General features: G+C 44.3%; 1 protein-coding gene across 1 annotated transcript in view; it reads right to left on the bottom strand.

Moving 5' to 3' along the window:
• Positions 1 to 21,307, bottom strand: part of CADM3 (cell adhesion molecule 3) — a 33,540-nt gene extending 12,233 nt beyond the window's left edge. Inside the window, exon 1 of the mRNA XM_007947684.2 lies at positions 21,220 to 21,307. Coding sequence (XP_007945875.1) covers positions 21,220 to 21,307 — 88 coding nt within the window. The remainder of the gene's footprint in view (positions 1 to 21,219) is intronic.
• Positions 21,308 to 22,290: the final 983 nt, after the last annotated feature.

Below are 22,290 nucleotides of genomic sequence, written 5' to 3'. Positions count from 1 at the left end.
CTGCATGTATACTGCTACAGTTTGGGGGTCTGTAGTTTCATTGTTGGGGTCAGGGAGAGGCAAGGCCCCTATGAAAAGTAGATTCACCAGGAGCAGGTGGCTTTCTTACAAAGGGCAGAAATTAACTATATCCTGAAAACAGAAAGTGAACTCCTCCTTTGAAGGAGTGAATTAAAGGAGGTGCCAAATTTTGTCAGTGAATCAGTCATATCATGTGAAAGCCAAAAGAGATCTTCGAGATCATCCAGTCCAATTCGCCCACTTCACAGATGAGGAAGATGAAGCCCATAAAGGTTAAAAGACTGATGAAGGTCACTACAGAAAAATGAAAGAGAATCACAGATTTTTCACTCCTCACCCAGGACTCTTTCTGCTATTCCATACTATTCACTAAAATAATGACAGGTTTAATAATTATGAAAATACTTTCACATTTCAGTGGACCTTTTAATAAACCTGTAAAATAAGACTGGCATTATTTCTATTTTGCTGAACGGAAATGGAATTAAGTGACTTGCCCAAGGTCATACAAGTAGAAGAACAAGGACTGGAAATTAAAACGCCTGAATCCAAACCCAAAGCTCTATTTTTTTTAAGAGCAGAACCTCACTCTTGAAGAGAGACCACGGTGAGAGTTGTAAATTGCACTAGGTCTTCCCAGATTGTTACCTTCCATGGAGTACTCAAAATCCTTTTTAGGTTTTGCTACTTAACCCTCAGTCCCATTGCCCCTGTATCACAGAATCTGCTCCCTCCCCTAGTACAAAACAAACCCCTTTTGTCCTCACCCCCATGGCCTGAATCACCACCTTTCTTCTCACTAACTTGCCCCTAAACCCTTTCATAAAGTACTGTAGAGTTAAGGGCCTATTTTCGCAACTCCACCTGAAGAGGCAGAGGGACAAAGAAACCAGCCACGCGAATCTTTTCAGGATCTCCCGCCTGCAGCGCCCAGAAGCAGCCAATCACAAGCGCAAAATTTAGTGAGGTCACCAACTGCTGAGCAGAGCCTGAGGGCTACGCATCTCAAGCGCAGGAGTCCCCAAGAACTCGGGGTGCCCCAGAGAACTGCAGAGCCAGCAGAGGAGGGACAGAGTTTGGGATAGTACAGGGAAGGAGGGGTGCTCGAAAGAGAAGTGGGCATGAGTTTAGGAGGCAGGTGAAGAAAGGGATGAGGGAGAGAATTGCAGGATAAACGGGAAAGCAGGGGAATAGGAGAAGTATGTGTGTGTGTGTGTGTGTGTGCGCGCACGCGCGCGCGCGCGTGTGAAAGAGAGAGTGCGAAAGAGACAGTGAGACAGAGAGAGATCTCTAGAGAAGCAAAGAGGAGAGTCCTAGAACTCCAAGAGAGATCTTCAGATGTTTGCTGACTTCCACCGAGAAGCATCCCATCTCAGAAGTTCCTCATGATAATCTTTCAGAAGATTTTTAAAATTACTGTTCTCAAACAGGAGAAGCCCTAATATCCAAATAAGGAGGGAAAGAAAAACAAAACAAAAACTTTAACAGGTAGAGAGAAGTAGGAACAAAGAAAGGGATCAAGGAAAGTGCTGATGAAGAGAGACAAGAAAGATGAGGAAGAATGGAGAAAAAGGGGTCAGGGAGAGGATCAGGACTCCCAAATCCAGCAACAATACTCTTTCAATGCCACAGCCATTACCCCGCTGCCTTCTGTGGATATCAAGGATGGAGTGGACTGAGGTAGGTGAGTGCTTCATCTAATTTTCCATGTATGTGTGTTTTTTAGGGTTTCCTGAGTGACACAAAAGCTCTGGTGGCGTAGTGCCTAAGACATTTGACTGCTAACCAGAAGGCTGGTGATTCAAACTCATCAGCCACTTCTTGGAAAGAAGGTTGGGCCATCTATTTCCATAGTGATACTGCCTCGGAAGCCCAAGGAGGGGTCGCTATGAATCAGATCCAACTCAATGACAGGGTGTTTGGTCTTGAGTTACTAGCCTAAAAGTTGGAGGTTCAAACCCACCCACCTGAGCAGCTTGGCTACTAACCTTGAGATCTACTGTAAGATTCCAGCTGTTGGAGACTCTGTAGAGTGCATTTGTACTTTGACACACATAGGTTGCGGTGGGTCAGAAGCCACTGGGAGGCAACCTGTTTGGTTTTGTTTGTGTCTGTGGGTGTTCAGCTTCAACATTCAGTACAAAATCAAACTGGGTTGCTCCATTTGTGATCATGGAGGGCCAGTGAGAAACCAAAGATGGGTCAACGCTCTACCCCACCGTGCTGGTATCCAGTACACAAAGCAAGTGCTAAGATAGGTTTTTGCTCAAACGAACAGAGAAAATATCCATCTTATACCTTGATACAGGACTTTGAGTTTACAGAATGCATTTTCAACCATGATTTCACTTAATCTCAAGACAACTTGGAGAGAGAAGCAGCCAGATACAATCGCCTTTTAGAGATGAAACTCAGAAAGGTCCAATGACTTACCTAAAGGCACGACTCTCAAGAATCCTCTTCCTCTCTCCAGTGGGGCTCTCAAAGCTTTTTCAACAGCTCCTGTTTCTTACAGCATTTCAGCACATTGTATGGTAATAATTTGTTCAGTTATCACTCTCCTCATCTAAACTTTGAACCTGTTAAGAGCAGGGGCCTCACCTTATTCCTGTTTGTATTCTTAGTGCTTTGCCCATGTGGGCTCTCAATCCATTTAATTGGGAATGCAGTGTTCTGTAACTCATTCAACCACAATTGGCACTGTTATGTATATTCATAACCAGACAGAGCATGTATTCAGCCCCCACAGGGTGGATTTAGCCTTCACCCTCCTGCTCCTTCTTTCTTCTGTGTCTTTTTCTGCCTCAGTTGCTTTTCTCCTTGCTCCTATGCTTTTCATTCCTCCCCTTCTCCTGCACTCTGCTGGCAATTTGCTTAGGACAAATTAAGTGAAATGGTGATGCAAGATAGTCAAACCAAAGCAACTGTTTAGATAAGGAGACTGATAACCAAACAAATAATCTCCAATAAATGGCCTATAAGGAATATGCATGGTATATTGTCTCAGTAAGTTTATAGGGAACTCCCTGGTGTTTTCAGTACTCACGAAACTGATTAAGAAGTGGCTGTTTATTTTTTTTTCCCTAGGGGGGTGACATTTCTCCCTCTATTTTGGAAAAGTACTCATGATTTCATGTCTCGTCTTGGAAACTGTCTTTTAACTGTTTTTCTAACTGTTTTTAGAAAATGGTAAACCCATAGTGATAAATTTTGAATGGTCACTCCTTTGGGAGCAGATGAGTGATTACAGTACTATCAACAAGAACATGGATACATAATAGAAATGATAACCGGTGTTGTAAAAGACTTCCAACTTTTTTGGATGCAGGTTTTGCCACTCATTTCTGACCTCAGCATATATTCCCTAAATGGATTCACACAGTAATGGGACATTTAGGAGTTCTCTGAAAGGGTGGCCTAGACTTAGAAGTAGAAATAGTAAAAATTTGGCTCAGGGTCATTGGAAGGAGCTGCTGTCATGTAGATCAGACATTGAGACCACACAAACATTAATGAGGGTAGGCCCACGCTGCTCATGTACAGTAAGAGATGAAGGGAGCTCTGGCCTTATCTGTCATCATTTCCCTGCTTAGAGACATTGTCTGCACATAATACCGTGATTTGTTACCTTGGCCTTCAAGGTTCTCTACAGTCTGATATCAACCTTCTTTTACACTTTGTCTTTTCTCTGCTTCATGCCAGGGCTTCAAACTGGTTCTTTCTAGTTCAGTCATGCCAATGAAGCAAAACTGGAATAGAACCAAATTTATAAAATGTGGGTGCCACATTTTTCTCCTGTAGAGCAGATGGTGGGTTTGGACTGCTGACCTTTGGTTAGCAGCCAAGTGCTCTAACCACTGCACCATCAGGGCTCCTTAGAAAGTACTTAATAAATACATATTTAATAAATGAATCAAAGATGCTGAGTATCTTCTAATGTGAGAACTAATCTCAAAATCTGCCAGTACAGAGCAAATAATGAACGAATCTTGATGAAAAAAAATGGTCCAGGGAAAAGGGCAGAGGATGCAGGGACTGAAGCTCTAGAAACCTACCAGAGAGAGAGAATCAATATTTATTGAACACCTTTCGTGAGTCAAGGTTCAAATTGTTTTTGTTTTTCTTAGCTGCCCTTCAGTCAGCTCTGACTCATGGTGACCTTATATATAACAGAACAAAACACTGCCTGGTCATATGCCACTTTCATTATCACTGGTATGTTTGAATCCATTATTGTTGTTGTTGTTAGCTGCCATCAAGTCAATTCTGACTCACAGTGACCCTACGTACAACAGAATGAAACACTGCTCAGTCCTGCACCATCCTCACAATCTTTACTATGATTGAGTCTATCGTTGCAACTACTATGTCAATCTGTCTCATTGAGAGTCTTCCCCTTTTTTTGCTGACCATCTACTTTACCAAGCATGATATCTTTCTCCAGGGATTGGTCCCTTCTGATAACATGACCAAAGTACTAGAGACAAAGTCTGGTCATTCTGCCTTCTAAGAGACTTTCCAGCTGCACTTCTTCCAAGACAGATTTGTTCTTTCTTTTGGCAGTCTATGGTATTTTCAATGCTCTTTGCCAACACTGCAATTCAAATGCATCAATTCTTCTTTAGTCTTCCTTATTCACTGTCCAGCTTTCACATGCATATGAGGCTATTAAAAGTATCATGGCTTGAGTCAAGCCCACCTTAGTCTTCAAAGTGGCATATTTGCACTGTTACACTTTTAAGAGGTCATTTGCAGCAGATTTGTCCAGTGTGATATGTCATTTGATCTCCTGTCTGCTGCTTCCATGGGTGTTGATTGTGGATCTAAGTAAAATGAAATCCTTGACAACTTCAGTCTTTTCTCCATTTATCATGATGTTGCCAGTTGTAAGGATTTTCATTTTCTTTATGTTGAGGTATAATCCAAACTGAAGGCTGTAGTCTTTGATCTTTATCAGTAAGTCATTCAAGTCATCTTTACTTTCAGCAAGCAAGGTCCTGTCATCTGCATATTGCAGGTTGTTAATGAATCTTCCTCCAATCCCGATTCTGCATTCTTCACATATTCCAGTTTCCAGGATGATATGCTCAGCATACAGGTTGAATAAGTATGGTGAAAGGATACACCTTTGACACACATTTTCCCTGATTTGAAACCATGCAGTATCTCCTTGTTGTGTTCAAACAATCATCTCTTGGTCTTAGTCTAGAATTTCCATTCTCTGCAATGTTATCCATAATTTGTATAATCCACAGAGTTGAATGCCATTTTATATTCAATAAAACACAGGTAAACATCTTTCTGGTATTCTTTGCTTTCAGCCAAGATCCAAATGATATTCCTAGTTCCACACTCTCTTTTGAATCCAGCTTGAATTTCTGGCAGTTCCCTGTTGATATACTGCTACAACCATTTTTGAATTATTTTCAGCAGAATTGTACTTGCATGCGATATTAATGACATTGTTTGATAATTTCTGCAGTCTGTTGGATCACCTTTCTTTGGAATGGGCACAAATGTGGATCTCTTCCAGTTGGTTGGCCAGGTAGCTGTCTTCCAAATTTCTTGGCATAAATGAGTAAGCACCTCCAGCACTGCATCCCTTAGTTGAAACATCTCAGTGGGTGTTCCATCAATTACTGTAGCCTTGTTTTTCACCAATTCCTTCAGTGCAGCTTGAACTTCTTCCTTCAATATCATTGATTCATATGCTACCTCCTGTAATGATTGAATGTCAACCAATTCTTTTTGGTACAGTGACTCCATTATTATATGCTTTACACTTATTATTACCCACTGCTATCAACTCAATTGTACTTACAGTGACCTTACAGGACAAAGTGGAAGTCCCTCATAGGGTTTCCAAAGCTGTCAATCTTTATAGAAGTAGACTGCCTCATTTTTCTCCCACAGAGTGGCTGGTGGGTTTGAACTGCCAACCTTTTTGTTAGCAGCCCTATGTTTTAATCACAGCACCCCCTGAGCTCCTTTATCATGCTTGTGAAATAGAAGGTCAGTGAAAAAGAGGCATATTCTCAATGAGATGGGTTGACACAGTGACTACAAGGATGGGCTCAAACATAGCAATGCTTGTGAGGATGGTTCAGGACGGGGTAGTGTTTCATTCTGTTGTACATAGGGTCACTATGAGTCAGAACTGAGTTGACAGCACCTAACAACAACAAGAAGAACATATTAATTATTTTCAGAACAACAGTTTTAATAGATATTATCATGCATATGTTAAAGATGGGTTAACTCAGGCTTAGAGAAGTTAAATAATTCAACCATACAACTAGTAAATGTTGGGATAGGACAGTACTCAAATTCAGGTTGCTCTGACCACAAAGCCCAGGCTTTTACCACCTCTGCACTACACTGCTTTCCTCTGCAGAAGCTGCATTTTATGTGTGTGTGTGGCTTTGGGGGTGTAGGGAAAATTATTTCTTGCATTGCTGGCCACTTTTGAGCTTCTTCTTGCTGACCAGGAGTGGCTTCTCTAAAGATTATTCACAACACTACTGGCGACATGATAAAAATAACTGCAGCAAGTTGGAAATAGGTGTTCGTGATAGTAGAGGTGGTAGTGCTGTGATTTGTATCCACTGAACTGCCTCTTTCATTGGATTCTCCTTTGGGGCTATTCCATGCACCCCTAAGAGCCTTACAAGGAAAGATTCTTCAGTTAACCAAGTGACAAATGTGTCTAGTTCATACAAGCAAACAAAATCCCCTCACATTTCCATAGAACTCTGGACCTAGGCTAAAAACAAAAAGATTATCTTCTTCTTTGCCTTCAATTGTTTTGGGGGTTTCTTAATTTTTGGTTTATTTACTCATGAGTTCTAGGATCTTTAGGATTCCTAGTATTTTAAAGGACAAAGCAGCCCTTTCACCCACTGATTTCTTTCTGATTGACTGTTCAGATTAAGAGTAGCAATGGTGGGAATTAGAGTCACTAATGTACCTCTTTAAAGCATGCAGTGACATCCATGCTTCAGTTTTTTCTTTTTTTTTAATGCCTAGCATAGGACCTTGTACATAGTAAGTGTTCAATAAATATTTTTTGAATAAATAAATGAATGACTCAAGTAAAAAATGTATTATATCTCTAATTTAAGCAACTCTACTAGGGAAGTATGCCAGTATAAACCCTGATTTCTTGGTTTATATATCTACCCCACCTTGTCTGTTTCAGGAACCTACATATGCACAGGCCTTAGGGCCATCAACAAGGTCACAGGTGTACACTTAGGAAGGTGGTACCAGGGAACAGAGTTCTGCTACATAACCACTGCTGATCTTGCCATTGCTTGAGCCCAAAGCTATACTTCTCTGACTGTAGAGAAATCCAGCTCTCTGTGTAGGAGTTGATGATGATGGTGATGGTGATGATGATGATGATGATTCAGCATTTATCTAAGTCCAGAGTTAAAAATACGCTCCATCTCAGCCTACTTGTTATTCCTCACGACTTCCATGACAGGTGGGTGGAAGAGTGTTATCTCCAAGGGGAAAAAAAAAAACAACATTGGGGGCTGTGGCCCAGAATACTGAAGGGACCCACTTTTAGAGTGGTTTACCCACACCAAGTGCTAGGCTCCCTAATCAAATGATCATACCCTACTTCTTCCATGAACTCAACTACTTAGTGAATTCTTGTCCATATCTAAACCAAAAAAGCCAAACTCACTGCTGTCGAGTCGGATCTGACTCATAGAGACCCCTCCTTGGGTTTCTGAGGTGGTATCATTACAGAAGTAGAGTCCCAACCTTCCTTCTGAGGAGTGGCTGGTGGGTTTGAACCACCAGCCTTCTGGTTAGCATTCAAGTGCCTTAGGCATCCATATCGAAACACAACAAAATCAGGATTAGTACTTAGCCCCTGGAGATTTTCCTCAGGTTCAGAGCCACGTGTTTTGTGCCAGTGAAAGGCAGGTTGGAGGGAAACAAACCAATGCCATTTGAGTTGTACTTTAGGGGATAATGCCAAGATTTTCAGGAGTTACTTTGACCTGAGAGATTTTAAAGCACATACTCTAATCAAAAAGGCCTCTTTTTATCCTAAAGTCTGTACAAGTGCTCTTGGTCAAGGAGGAATTCTATCAGTTCTACTGTATTTTCTGGGTAGTTTCCTAGCGTAATAATTTGAGGGACTAGATGGCAAAATATTCTCTTATTTCCTTCCTTTCATCCCTTTCTAACTCTGTGTGTCCTCCCCTAATTTCCCAATTCTCTAATATCTAAGACACTACAATGCAGTCAGATGAAAGCTGAGGCTCTAAGAGGTGAGGGTTATGCAGTCATCTGGGACCTTCTGTCTTTTCAGGTTTATTTCCTTCTCTTTCTGTTGCTCCTCAGGGATAGGTCTCTGTCCCTTCACTGACAGCAGGATGTCCTAAAGGATCTCCCTGCTTTAGCTCAGATGTGCTCCAGCTCACATTCACTCCAGAACTTCAGATTTCAGTCATGCTTCAGCTGCCTGACACCCTGCTCTAGGCTTTCTCACCACCACCCTGCTCCCCCACACTTACCCCACCCTCTTTCTGTCTGGGCTACTGAGATCTTGCTCCTCCTTGTTCCTCCCTCTTTTATTTTCTGTTGCTGTCTGGTTTTCCCTCCTTGAGTCTTGTTTATCTACTTCCCTCTAGCTCCTAGCAGCCTCTTGGGCCTCAACTCAGCTTTGCTTTATTCTCCTAGGAGGCATACAGGCTATAAGTAAAAATACATGGTAGATAAGAGAGGGGAACAATCTTCATTATATGATATTCCTAACATATTGATTAATCCCCTTTCTTGGTAAAGCATGGCCAGGAGCTCAGGATTTATACAGCGAGGGATTCTACACTATTAGATGATCCAAGAGTTTTATGTTTAGAAGAGACCTGTACCCATCTTGGCCTCAAACTGGTTTATTATTGCACATTGGCAAGCATCTTTGGGTTCCACCATAAATAGATGAAAATGGGAGGCTTTTGTATCCTGGACTTGGAAAGGTGTGTGACTTGGCCCTTTCCAGGCTGAGTGAGGAGGAGGAAATTTTTAGTGTGGTTGGCTAGCCTGCCTGTGGTAGGGGTGAAGGTGGGGATTAAAACAAGAAATGTGTCTTGAGGTTAACCCTCTTCTCATTGAAAACACAAAACAAAACAACAAACACTAAAAATGACAAAACCCAGTTATCTTAAATGTTTGTCCACTACCAAGTATTCAAAAAGTAGTGGTAAACTCTAAGATACCATGAATGAATATATTTTCTATATTTCCTAAAGCCCTGAGCTCTGGTAGCATAGTGCCTAAGGCACTTGACTGCTCACCAGAAGGCTGGTGGTTCAAACCCACCAGCCACTCCTCGGCAGGAAGGTTGGGCAATCCTACTTCCGTAGTGATACTGCCTCGGAAACCCAAGGAGGGGTCGCTATGAGTCAGGGCCGACTCGACAGCAAAACAACAACAACAACAACAACAAATGCCCTGCAAGGACCTCTGGTGGTGTAGTGCCTAAGGCACTTGACTGCTAACCAGAAGGCTGGCTGTTCAAACCCACCAGCCACTCCTCAGAAGGAAAGTTGGGCAATCTACTTCTGTAGTGGTACCACCTCAGAAACCCAGGAAGGGGTCGCTATGAGTCGGGTCCAACTCAATGGCACATAACATCAACAACACCCTGCATCATTATGCATAGCTAATCATTTTCTAGGAGCTCTGGTAGCATAGTGCTTAAGTCACTTGACTGCTAACCAGAAGACTGGCAGTTCAAACCCACCAGCCACTCCTTGGAATGAAGATGGAGCAATCTACTTCCATAGTGATGTTGTTGTTGTTATGTGCCGTTGAGTCAGCCCCGACTCATAGCGACCCCTCCTTGGGTAGTGATACTGCCTCAGAAACCCAAGGAGGGGTCGCCATGGGTTGGGTCCCACTCGATGGCACATAACAACAACAATCATTTTCTACTGACCCCTAGTGGCCAGAGGTGGTTTTCCTAAGCTTGTTTTCATTTCACCAGACAGGATGAAACCAAGGTCTTTCTCCCTCCAGGCCAAAGTTTCATAATTTCTCTCCTCTTTTTAAACTGCACATCATTCTGCCCTAAATATTTCTTCATCTCAATGATTATTAGATGCATAGGTTTTCAGATTTGACAAGGATCCTAAATAGCATCTAGTCCAACCCTTCCATTTTAAAAATGAGGAACTAAGGCTTAGAAATTTAAAAATATGAACAGGATCACACTAGTAGTTAGAAGCAGAGCTGTGTTTATAACTCCAGTGTCCCCTACTCAGTGTCATTTTACAGCAGCCCTTGTGCCCCTAACTCAGAGATTAAGTTGCCATTAGTATAATTTCACTTCCAGTGACAGCCTCCATTCCCACTTTCTCTATCCCTGTTTATTATATGTAGTGAAGAACCCCAGTACCACAGACTTCAAGAAAATTAACTCTACTAAATGCTAGCAGGTTGGAAGAGGTCAGAGATGAGGAGGAAATCTCTGAAGGAACAAATAAGGCCACTGGGACCATATGAAATCAAAATATGAAGAAGGGCATCTTCACAAACATCATGACTTCACTAGCAGTTTTTAGTTTCCACAAAAGAGGAGAGCAAAGAGCAGAAGCCATTTTTGTGCTCTTAGAAACTAAAAAGGGTGATTAAGGGATTGGTCATGAGTGTGTGTGTGTGTGTGAGAGAGAGAGAGAGAGAGAGAGAAGAGTATGTGTTCATGCTGGTATCTGTATAGTGGAAAGCTGTATAGATGCTAACTAGATTGTGAAGTGGGAGACAGGGACTAGAAGAGAAAAGATAAAAAAGCAGAGGAGCATGTCCTATTCTTGAGCTAGAGAGAAGAAAAATCTGGAGGCATAAGTGGGTTTGTGGTAGGCTGGGGGTGGGGGGAGGCCTCAGAGACTTAGTTAAGATTCCAAGCAGCAGAGACTGGGAAGTGGGTGGCAGAGAAGGAGGTGGGGACAGCTGTTGCTTTGATTTGCTATTGAGTCAGTGTTCTTGGTGCATTAACACTGGGAGGGAGACCTGGGCTGGCCCCCAAGAAAAACAAGCCCCTCTGTAGCCAATATTGAGTTGTAGTAAGAAGAACTGTGATTGAGAGACAAAAAGAAAGAGGAGCTTATCCCCAAAGAGCCCCTCCTTACCTTAGCTCTTTTCTTTTAGGATGAACTTTGCATTCTAGACAAGCATCTAGTGTTCGCACCAAGTGAGATGAGATAGAACAGTAAGATACCTCAGTAAGACTTCTGGGGGAATGGGTTCCATGCTGGGGTCTGACTGGGGCCAAGGATGAAATCACTCCAACTGATGACAGTCCTGCACCATTTAAAAAACTAACAAATAAACAAACAAAACAAAGCCATTTGCCATTGAGTGGATTCCAACTCATGGCAAACTCATGAATTTCAGAGTAGAACTGCATGTCATAGGGGTTTAAATGTCTGTGGCCTTTTGAAAGCAGATAGCCGGGACTTTCTTCCAAGATTCCTGTGGGTTTGAACTGCCAACCTCTCAGTTGCTAATCAAACACTTAACGGTTTGGACCACCCAGGGACTCCTCAGCCATTTTAGGAGTATCCATTCGCCTTATCTCCTTACCCTCTTCACCATGCTCACATTCTTCAGAAAACAGGATCAAATATAACTTGGGATCTGAAGTGTAATGCACTAGAGTCAGGAGACTTGACTTTGTCTGCACTCTTAGATATTCCAGAACTGAGAGTGGAGGGATTTTATCCTCTTTCCTTGAATTTGTCTTTCTGTTTTCATATGTATATAATGGAACTGGGGGAAACTCCCATCTTAAGAAAGTACTTGGGAAATGAAACATAGCAGAGTCAATGTGGGGTAAAATGAAAGCACATTTCAGTGGAGCTCATTGGAAGTGGATGGGAAAATAAGGCATAGGGATGGACAAGAAAGTCCAGGAAAACCAGGGAGAAGTAAAGGCTTGATGATGAGAAATCTCAGATCTGGTTCCAAAGTCTTGGTCATACTCTTCATTGTATATCCCAGTGCCTCAATAACTGTGTGTGTGCATGGATGAATTCCCTTTCTCCACAGGTTCTATCTTATTCTCCTTTGCTCTTTATATCACATTTTAGATATTTCAGGCTGATGGTTTGGTGTGGTGGGACAACAATGCTGTGAAAAAAAAGTTTAGGTCTTTTAGAAGTCAGGCAAGAAAGCATTCATCTCTGCTGGTTCTGATGTTACTGACTCATTTTAACTGCTTCCCTGCACTGAACGATCAGAGGCAGGGTGTGGATGACAGGTTCAGGGCAATGGTTAGGAGCACTACAAGAAGAAAAATATGTTCTTCTCTACACACCCACGCTACTCTAGTTTTCCCTCTCCCCTCCAGTACTAACTAGGTTTTGCCTCTTTCTTTCATTCTTCTCACTTAAAAAAAAAAAAAAAAAAAAAAAAAATCTGTGTATTTTAAAACAGTGGCACATTGTTCATATTAACCTTATTTTGTGCTTCCTTGAGAATTTAACTCTTCCATGAAACAGATATATTCTCCCAAGTCTGTGTATCTCCCAGTTCATAAAATAATACTGTTCTGACCCAAACACCTCCTCCTTTCTTCTTAAGCCTTCATTGAGTGTCTCTTTCATATAGGTATACACTCATTCTTATTCCCTAAGTTGCATGTATCTTAGGAGAGAACCTCTTTTTCTCCTTCAATGCATGGCCCTCAATGTGCACACTGTTGTTAGGTGCCATCAAGTCAGCTCCGACTCACAGCAACCCTATGTACAACAGAATGAAACACTGCCCAGTCCTTTGCTATCTGCACAATCTTGAGCTTAAACTCATCATTGCAGCCACTGTGTCAATCCCTGTCATTGAGGGTCTTCCCCTTTTTTGCTGACCCTCTCCTTTATAAGCATGGTATCCTTCTCAAGGGACTTCACTACAATTTTCACTATTCATTTCTAAGTTTTTCTTTTTCTTCTGACATAAATACACAGATTTTCTTATGACCCAGATACAGAGCCCTCTTCACATGCCTGCAAATCTAAACCCCTTACTTCCAGAAAACCATATGGCTAAAACTCAGAGCTTCTCCCCAAAGAAGAATTCAGGCTCTCTCTCCTGCTTAAACTCCCCAGGAGAGGACCAGCATCCTCTCCTCCTCAGGGCTGAGGCTCAGTCCATCTGTCACTGCCAGTGGACTCCAGAGCTTGGAAACCAGAAAGGAGTTGGCATTAAGCAGCATTTGAGGATAAATGAGAATATGTGAGGCCTACAGGCTTAGTGATAGCATTTTTATATTTATTTGAGATTATAGGATAGAGATTGGAGGAGGAGGTATACAATATGTGTTTGGAACGATTTCATCCTTAAGAACTAGACTCCACCCAAAGAATGCAATTTTCTCACTGCCATTTTGCATCTTCTAGGTAAATGTGAAACAGTAAAACTGACCCCACATTTTATAATAAGGAAAGAAATGGCCCCCAGGGTCTTCAAAGGCTGATCATTATACTAAGTTCAAAGTTACCTGTCATCAATGTACTTAGAGTTGCTGGGTTTCTGAGAAGAATCCGAGATATTTAAGTCACAGTCACAGATTCAATAAAACAGTTCATTGTCTTCAGATTTTTTTTTTTTAACCCTGTCTGTGGCTTTGGCCAGAATTCTAGAGTCAGAGTTAGAAGCAAAGAGCCAGAGCGTAGAAGAAGAAAATAAACAAGTGAAGCAAGGATCTGCGAATTTCCAAAGAAATCTGTAATTGGAAGTATGTATTCATTCTCATCCTACCTAGCCAATATCTGGTACCATATGAAGGAAGGAGAGAGACAGGGAATAGTTGCCTCAGAGATGAATGGCTGAGGTATCAGTCTCATTTCCTCCCTCCCCCTACTCCCAGGGCAAGGTGATGCCCCTGACCTTCCAGACCCTGGACTGGGAGTAAATGAGACAAAGGTGCTTATAATTACCAATCAATAGACAATTAGTGTAAGTTTAGCTAGAGGAAGGGAAAATAAATACTTCGAGAAGACAATATTTTAGTTTTTTCTTTATCTTATTTAGCTTTCTTATTCTCCTGGAGACCTACAGGAGAAAGATGGAGAGAGATGAAAGGGTTAAGGACTCCCATAAGCAGGAGTTTGCATAAAGGGCTAATGCACATATGGGGGGGGGAGCTGGAATCTCTGCATTCTTTCCAAAATATGCCTGCTCTTGATGAGAATAGGGGGCTCATAGAGATGAGTGGATGGAGATGCTCCAGCTGTTACTGTAACCCTAATCCCATCTTCCTGAAGGCTCGCTCATAGAGATAAATCACTTCCATTACCTGTCCTTGAAGAAAGAGGTTTATCCTTGTTTGCAATGAGGAAACTAAAGACAGGTCTTGGAAAATTATTTGGGAAGTCTGCCTCCCCACTAGACTCTGCTGTAGGTCATTCATAAGTGCTAACTCTGATATGAACTATTATGGAGAAATTGATAGGAGAGAAATTAGCATTTAGGGAAGAGAAGCTTGTGCAATTCTGATGTGAAGAACAGGCTGTCTAGTCTAAGACTGGCAGGGGCTGAGCATTCTCGGCTCCTTGCTGCACTTGACATCATCGCTTATTGGCAGATACCCCAAAAGAGTAGCAGAGTCCAGTTTAAAGATTCATCTACTGAGATTTGGCTAAGTACCAGGACTCTGGGATAGGATATATTTAAGGCCATTTGGTTGTGCACAAGATGATTGGAAAGGTGGGGGACATGAGTCAGGGTTTTGATATTTGCTTTCTATGCCTTCCACATGTTGGATTCCTCCACTATCTATTCTGATAATCCAATATCATGTATTGTCTTTGCCTTTATTCCTAAGGTTAAAGGAAAAGAGAAAATAAGCACCATGACAAGACAGAGCAGATTGTCAGGCTCAGAGTGGTGTGCACAGGTGCATGCTTATGTACTGAGTAGCACTCATTTTGCATTCCACATTTACTGTTTATGTATGGTTGTCGTATACGAACAGTACAGTCTAAACCTAAAACACAGCTATATGCAGTTGTTTTTAATCTGTGAGGCCAGATATGGCAAAGCACCTAGTTCTTCTGAGGTCACTCGAGGTCATTCTAGGCCTCAATCTCTTGAATATCTCCAACTGTCCTTTTTAACCTGAGAATGACTTACTCTTCTTGTGTCCTTCCTACAGTTGACTAGATGACTGTGAGGACTCTCCAGATCTGTAACACACGGTTCTTTTCCCCTCTCTCTTGTGGAGCAGGTTATGGATCATAACCAAGATTGTGTGTGGGTTCATGGTGGGGGGCAGGAGATTCCAACCCTGTTCTGAGGGTAGCATTGTAGAGAGTGAAGTGATTACAAAGCCTGGACAGAGAGCAGGACCACGGAGAGCAACAAGAAGAGCCTGGAGTGTCACCATCAGGGGTTAGCACCATGGAGAGCTCAAAGCACAGGTAGTTTTACAAAGAACAGGGGAACTGGAATCATGGGTTAAGGCAGCCAGCTTTCGCAGTAAAACTGAAAGAACAGACATCAGGGTTTTCTTTAGGATCATGATACAGCCACCACTTATTATAAAAGGCCTCCTGAAGTACTTTGTTTGAAGCTGCTAGAGATTTTGCTCAAAAATGAGGACCACCCCAGACTGAGTTTGTCAGCATGAAGCTCAGTAATTATGACAAGTGTCTAGATATTAGTGGTGGTGGAGGGGATTTTAATTTGCTAAAACCGAGGATGAGTGATACTAATATTATCTTGTAATGAGAGAGTCCAACAGTCCAACAGAGCCTTTCTTGTCCCTCAGAGACACTATTGTCCAAGGAAGCTAAAATATGTATTACCATCAGGTGGAGTAGAAGATGTATCAGGGCCAGAGTGCCCTAATGCACCCTGAATTGCTGGCTAAACATGGAAATGAAGTATTGGACCACCTCTATTAAGAAAGAAATTGTTCCCGGAACTTAAAACCTCTGGGATAAGTGGTACACTTGGCTTTAAGCTTAGGAAAATTTTTGGTAAAGTGAGAAATGGTTCCCTGTTAGTACTTGCTTCTCCAATAAAAATGAGTACTTTTACTGATACTCCATTCTGCAAAAAACTCAACAGTTTCAGGTATCTAAGACCCTTGGGATCTTGGCTTCTTGGTGCTAGATAGGATGGATCATCTTGTTATAACTGGGGTGGGTTGGGTTTCTACTTGGGTGGTTATAGAATCCTGAGTATCAGCTGGTTCTAACCTTGTCCAGAACCATCATCACTGCTAATCCTAGAAGCAGAGACAGGCCTTTCTCCCCCAGGAGATGCGTTTTTCTCCATTTCACAGTGACATGAAGTGTTTATCCTTACTTTGACTGGGTTTTTTGGAGACCTGAATCTTTTTCTGACGGTTTGCTTCTCCAGGCTCTTTCCTTGATGGCTTGCTTCTATCTATCTCTTTCTTATAATCATTCCAATGGGATTTGATGTTCTCATAACTTAGGGGTTGCTCTCCAGGGCATGACATCCAGGAAACAGGATGTTCCAGTAAATGGTCCTATTGCCAATGGTTAAATAGGAAATAGTAAATTCTAAAAGAAAAGATGAAAGTAAAAGATAAAATTACCAAAACTTTCTAATTCCCTGGATTTTCATTCAGTAGTTAGTGAGGAGCTGGTCCAGTCCACAGCTTATTTGCAGAGACCAGGTACCTAAATTACCATATTATTGAGAACTACATGACAAAAAAAAAAAAAAAAAAAAGATTTGCTGAGCCATATACTACAGATCCACTGGAGTAAGAAACAACAAAGATTTCAACAAGTTAGAGCCCCAGGGGCTTTATTTCTCTGGTGATAACTGTGAAGACTGTTTCTCCTGTCAAGTGGCTTAAGGAAAAACAGCTTTGATACTATTCTACATATTATTGGGGCTGCAAGAAAGTATAACAGCAAGGACTACCAAAATAAAATCCAAGAATTTGCAGAGCAATGGCAGCCTGCTGTTTCAAAGTGACCAGAACACCAAAAAGATGCCATCTGTGGAATTTTATGGCTGCAGAACTATGAGTCACTCTCCAAGTGAATAGTGAATGTCTCCAAAAAGACACTCTTGAAATTAGATTTGGATTTCCTTTCTTCTACAGTTGGAAGAGGAAGGAGAGAAAGAGAGAAGAGAGACAGACAAAGTCTAAGAGTAGTGAGATATTCTTTTTACTGTCAGTGTAGGACACAGGATTTCAGACAGAACCCCAAGTTGTGCCCTAAGGTTTATAGTGTGGGTGGGAACACCAAGAAGGGAGAAACAGCTCTGGGTTTTTCTTCTGTGCTTCAACAAGATAAAATACCCTTTGATTTGCTTTATTTGACAAAATAATTTTGCATTGTAAAAATAGAAAAAGGAAGTGACAAAAACTTTCCATATAAGAAACTACTAGAATCAACAGTGCTGTCCAGTCCAGGGAAAGCTGACCAAAAACCAAATTCACTGCCATCGAGTCAGATCCAACTCATAGCGACCCTCCTTGGGTTTCCAAGGCAGTATCACTATGGAAGTAGATTGCCCAATTTTGGCAAAACTCTTGGCAAGGCAGTTGACACTCCAAAGCTTGGACCCCACATCAGAAAAACCAGTTCTTCATGGAATTAACTATACTATACTGTGTCTTTCTGTTAGTCTTAATTTCTCTATTCCAGGAATGCTTCTCTTTCCATGTCTAAGAGGAGGGCATATCCTTCCCTAGAGTTACAGCAGCAAGTAGGAACAGAAACTGGGTAGAATATCTCTGCCAAGCAGATCCGTGGGCAGAGCTAGAGTGAATGCCTGCTAGACTTTGTTGACACATTGGGCATGTTCTACACACCGGGCAACAGGCCAGGGGGCTGAAGAATGGATGGCAATGGACAGAAAGTTATTGGGAACGGAGACAGATTCATGCTTGGGACAGGGCAGTGCAAGGTGAAATTTCTATGACCCTGCTCTAAAGAAAAGTGAGGCTGTTCACCAATCCACGTCTACCTTAGACCAACTCACAAAGTGCTGGAGATAAGTTGAGATGAGAGAATTCAAGGAAGGCTGGTCACAGTGTTGAATGTTAAGTGCTCATCAGAGAGATGATCACAGAGCAAGTTACATATCTATGTCTTATATCCTCAAAAACCAGGATTCTCAGCTTTTGCCCATACTAATGGAGAAATGTGAGAATGCAGGGACAAGTGGTCAACTGTGAAAATCTTAAAAGTTCCAGAGCTTCTGGCCACAGCACTAATGGCTAGCTTCACCTATTACTTGCTTGCCCTTGTCTGGCCTCTCGATCTCTGTTCAGCCTTATGGAGCTTAAAAAGTTATGCTGTACTCCAGGGGACTATATACTCTAGAAGCACATGAAGTTTGTTTTCCTTATTCTAAATGGAAGCAACCACCTTACCACAATACCTTTGTCCACTCAAGTATCAGTGTTTTAGAGTATCTTGTAAACAGGAAAGTGAGGAGAGGCAGAAAACTATTAAAAATTTTAACTCAGATGTAAGAATGTCTCAAGTTATATTTAAGCCTGTGCCTGGACTGTATTCGTTCAACCTTCACAGCACCTCTCTCCTAGTTTTGGTCAAACATTACCAGTTAAGATAAGTACTGCTAGCTCCTCTGGTATAGGGACCCTGGAGATCCCCTTGCTACAGCTGGCTGGCTGACTCCAGGGTTATTAAACATACCTTCTCCATGATCCTGGAGATTCTGATGGCCTTTAGGATCACTACCCATGAGCACTAAATGTATGCATCTACCTCCTACCTTCAGAGTTGAACTTTTAGATCCAGAAAGTGAGGTATGGGGTTAGTTTAAGACAAACGATCTATGTGGTTGCATCTTTGAGCCCCAGTGCATCCTGAGACATCCTGAGACAACCCCAGGTATTCACTATCTAGACAGATAATGCTCTACCAGAAAATGATGCTGAATTTGACTGTTCCTTGGGGAACAGACCTCCCTCTCCATCCCATAATTCCCCACCCTTCCTCTACACGTCCCCCATTAAAAAGTTACTGACTCTCATTTGTTCCCTCAAGCCACTGCTCTGAGACAATCTCCAAATATGGGAATAGAGTGTTTATCTCCCTCTCAAACTTAAGTCTGAGTAGGGGCCAGGCCTCCAAGTTGAGGACCAAGAAAGAATAGTTAGTCAGTGAAGACAGAGTTGGCTAGTATGCAAATTTGCTCCATTCTCCAGTGTTTACATCTTAGAGAAGAGCCCACATCTTTCTGATAGGGTATCTCCTTTTTAGGATCTAGTCTGGCACCATCAGTTCCCATTGTCAAGCAGGTGCATTTGGGTTCCACTTGCTTCTCTCTAATACAGCCAGCAGGATGGGGAAACTGGGGCTGCACTTGAAAGTCAAGGCTTGGGGAAAAAGTCAATATTGAGACACACAAATCCAGCAGCCTGTCTTCCCCTTACACTTGTCCTGCTCTCCCCCAGGATCCTTCCATCTCAATGAGTAGGGTCATTAGTGCAGCCCTCTGGGGAGGGGATTCCTTGTAGGGTAGCAGAAAGGCTGCTGTCTCTGTGGTGACTTGGGCAGAAACTCCCTTTGGGGAATTTTGATGGGTAGATGGTAGAAGGAGTCAGCCAGTCAGCTGTAGCCAGGGGATCCCTAGGGTCCCTATAAAGGGGAAGCTCCTTTATGTTGATGCAGACGCGGCTGGGGGAGGAGGTCAGGAGAGGTGGAGCAATTACTCCTCTAGCAAGCACCCAGCTCCTCCTCTTCGCCTGTTGTCCTCAGATGAAATTCTCTACATCAAACTCCTCAGTTTCAACCCCTCCCCTTTTCACCCCCGCCCTGCCCTGTGCCCATCCCTGATGGCCACTGGGTCCTTCGCCCAGGAGCCGCCTCCCCTTTCTCCTCCCCTGCGGTTCTTTCTGTTTTTCGTTGGCATGTGGCCGGGCATAGCCACCACCCTCCCCCTCACTCTCCCCACATCTCTCTGCTCCGCAGAGGTCCGGTTCCCTCTTCCCCCTCCCTCTCCCAGGCCCTCCTCTGACAGTGTCGAAGAAAAGAAGAAGATGCATTCCTTTAGTCCCTTCACTGCCTGCCCTCCCTCCTCCAGAGACCTGAGGCTCTGAGCTATGGATCTCTTCCTGGTCTTACAAACTGCCCCCTGCCACCCCATTAACCGTCAGCAGCCTCTGAGAAGGCTGAGGTGCCCCCACAGCGCTGACCTACATAGCCCAGCCCAGGGCGGGAGGGGCTCTTCCCCAAGTCCCCTCGCCCCTGGCCCCGCCTCCTTTCTCCCCCCGCCCCCCAACTCTCCTCCTCATCCTTCTACCATTACTAACCACTGGAGGTTTGAGTTGCAGACTGGGGCAAGCTAGGTGTGCTACCCCACCCTAAATTGGGGAGAATCAATGCTTAGCCCAGAAAAGCTTTACATGTTCCAGGCATCCTCCTCTCCAAATATTTTGATCCTTCATTTTGCCCTCCCCCTGTCTTCCCCCTACACCTCCTCCGCTCCTGTCTGGGTTTCTTCTCCCAGCTTTTGCCATCGCTAGGAATACTGCCATCCCGGGGGGGCCCCCTCCGCCCCGTGTTGTTGTTTTGCTCCAAGGAAAAGGCCCCCTCCTTCCTTGCCCACGCCCCCCTCACCAGCCTCACCCAGACCTCCCTCCCTGCCCACTCGGAACTCCGCCGCGGGTGGGGGGACAGGAAGGGGTGCAAAAATGTTTGCATACAGCAGTTTGGGGTATTGCACTGGCTACCCAACCCCTACAGACATATATACACAAACACCCGACACACGCCCTGACTGAAACAGCGACAAACCTCACTCCGCCCCCAACACACACTGACACAGACATACACACAGATACTGACACAGAAACGCAGAACCAGACACCAACACAGACGCGCACACCCAGACACACACAGACATGCACACACACACGGACATCAACACATCCAGACCCCAGGCTGCTCATAATAGACATAAACCCTAAGATGCAAACGCCAGGGTGCACACGCAGACACACACTCGACGGTGTACACAGGAGGGTGCACAAGCCGGCACACCCCAAGATCCACAGAGACAGGGGTGCTCAGAGACAGACATAAGGGTATCAGCAGAGGCTAGCGACTTTAACCCGGGTTCCTAACAAAGCCAACAGGCTCCCTCCGCCCCCACTCGAATCCAAGCCCCCGCCCCAGGTCACTCCCCAGCTCCCCTGGCGCCGCCCCCTCCCTCACTCACCGTCCTGGGAGAGGTTGGCCCCGCCGGGCGCCCAGCAGCAGGCACAGAGCAGGAGCAGGGGCAGGGGCAGGGCGGAAGGGGCCCGCATCGTGCTTCCCGGCCGGCTCCCTGGCTGGGCGCTGGCGAGCCTGGGTCCCCAGGGGCTGGGGCTGGGGAGGAGGCAGACGACGACGCTGACTGAAAGGGCGCCCCCGAGCCTCTTAGGAGCCCGGGGCCGAGGCGGGGACCGGGAGGGAGCCGGCGCTGCTGCAGTCGCCGGGATTAAATAGGGCGCTCGGAGCAAACCATTTGGTTGGAGGTGGAGGGGGGGGTGACGGGGGGCTGGGCTAGTCGCGGGGGGGCCTGGCTGCCGCATTCCCCACTCCCCCCGCCTCCCTCACCCCCTCCGCGCCGTCGTGGTGCCTTCCACCCTCTCCCCCGGGAGCTCCGCCAGCCCTGCACGGGTGTGGAGCAGAGGGAGGAAGCCGGCTCAGCAGTGGGACCCGGGGCGCACCCCTCTTAGACTTGGGGTGGAGGGAGGGGAATTGGGCAGGGACATGGTCCAGCTGGCGAGAGCGGCCACTGCAGGCCTGGGCAAGGGCGTGCCCACTTGCCCGAGATCCTCCAGTCCAGCTCCCCATCCTTTGGTAACTGGGGATCCCCATAACTCCCGAGGTCCCCTTACCAACAGTGGGCCCTGGGACATCTCCCCAGTGGGTAGTTAGTTACCTTGACCTTTCTCTTGAACACTAACCATCCCTAGTTCTTCTTACCCAAGAGCCTGTAGTGTTTGTACAATTATTTGTGGCCCCAGGCAATCTCCCTTGAAAGGCATCTTTTAGCAAACCCCAAGGCCATGGGAACCAATATTTCCTTCAATCCCTTGTCAGAGACATTACTCACCCTCTAAAAATATGGGGTTATCCCAGATTCTTGCCCAAACAGCCTACAAAACTACTGGAACTTGGTAGTGTTCCCCTTTAACCCTCCCTAATCCATCCCTTTACCATCAGCTTTCACCCCATACCAATTTTTTCCCCCTTCTTTCTTATCTTTCAGAGGCTCTGGCCTTTCTTTCTCAAGATTGCAATC

The sequence above is a fragment of the Orycteropus afer genome, unplaced genomic scaffold (assembly GCF_000298275.1).
Source record: "Orycteropus afer afer isolate SDZICR_OR568_19922 unplaced genomic scaffold, OryAfe1.0 scaffold00193, whole genome shotgun sequence".
Lineage (NCBI taxonomy): Eukaryota > Metazoa > Chordata > Mammalia > Tubulidentata > Orycteropodidae > Orycteropus > Orycteropus afer.
The sequence above is the reverse complement of the archived record's forward strand: the minus strand, read 5'-3'. Positions and strand labels throughout refer to the sequence as shown.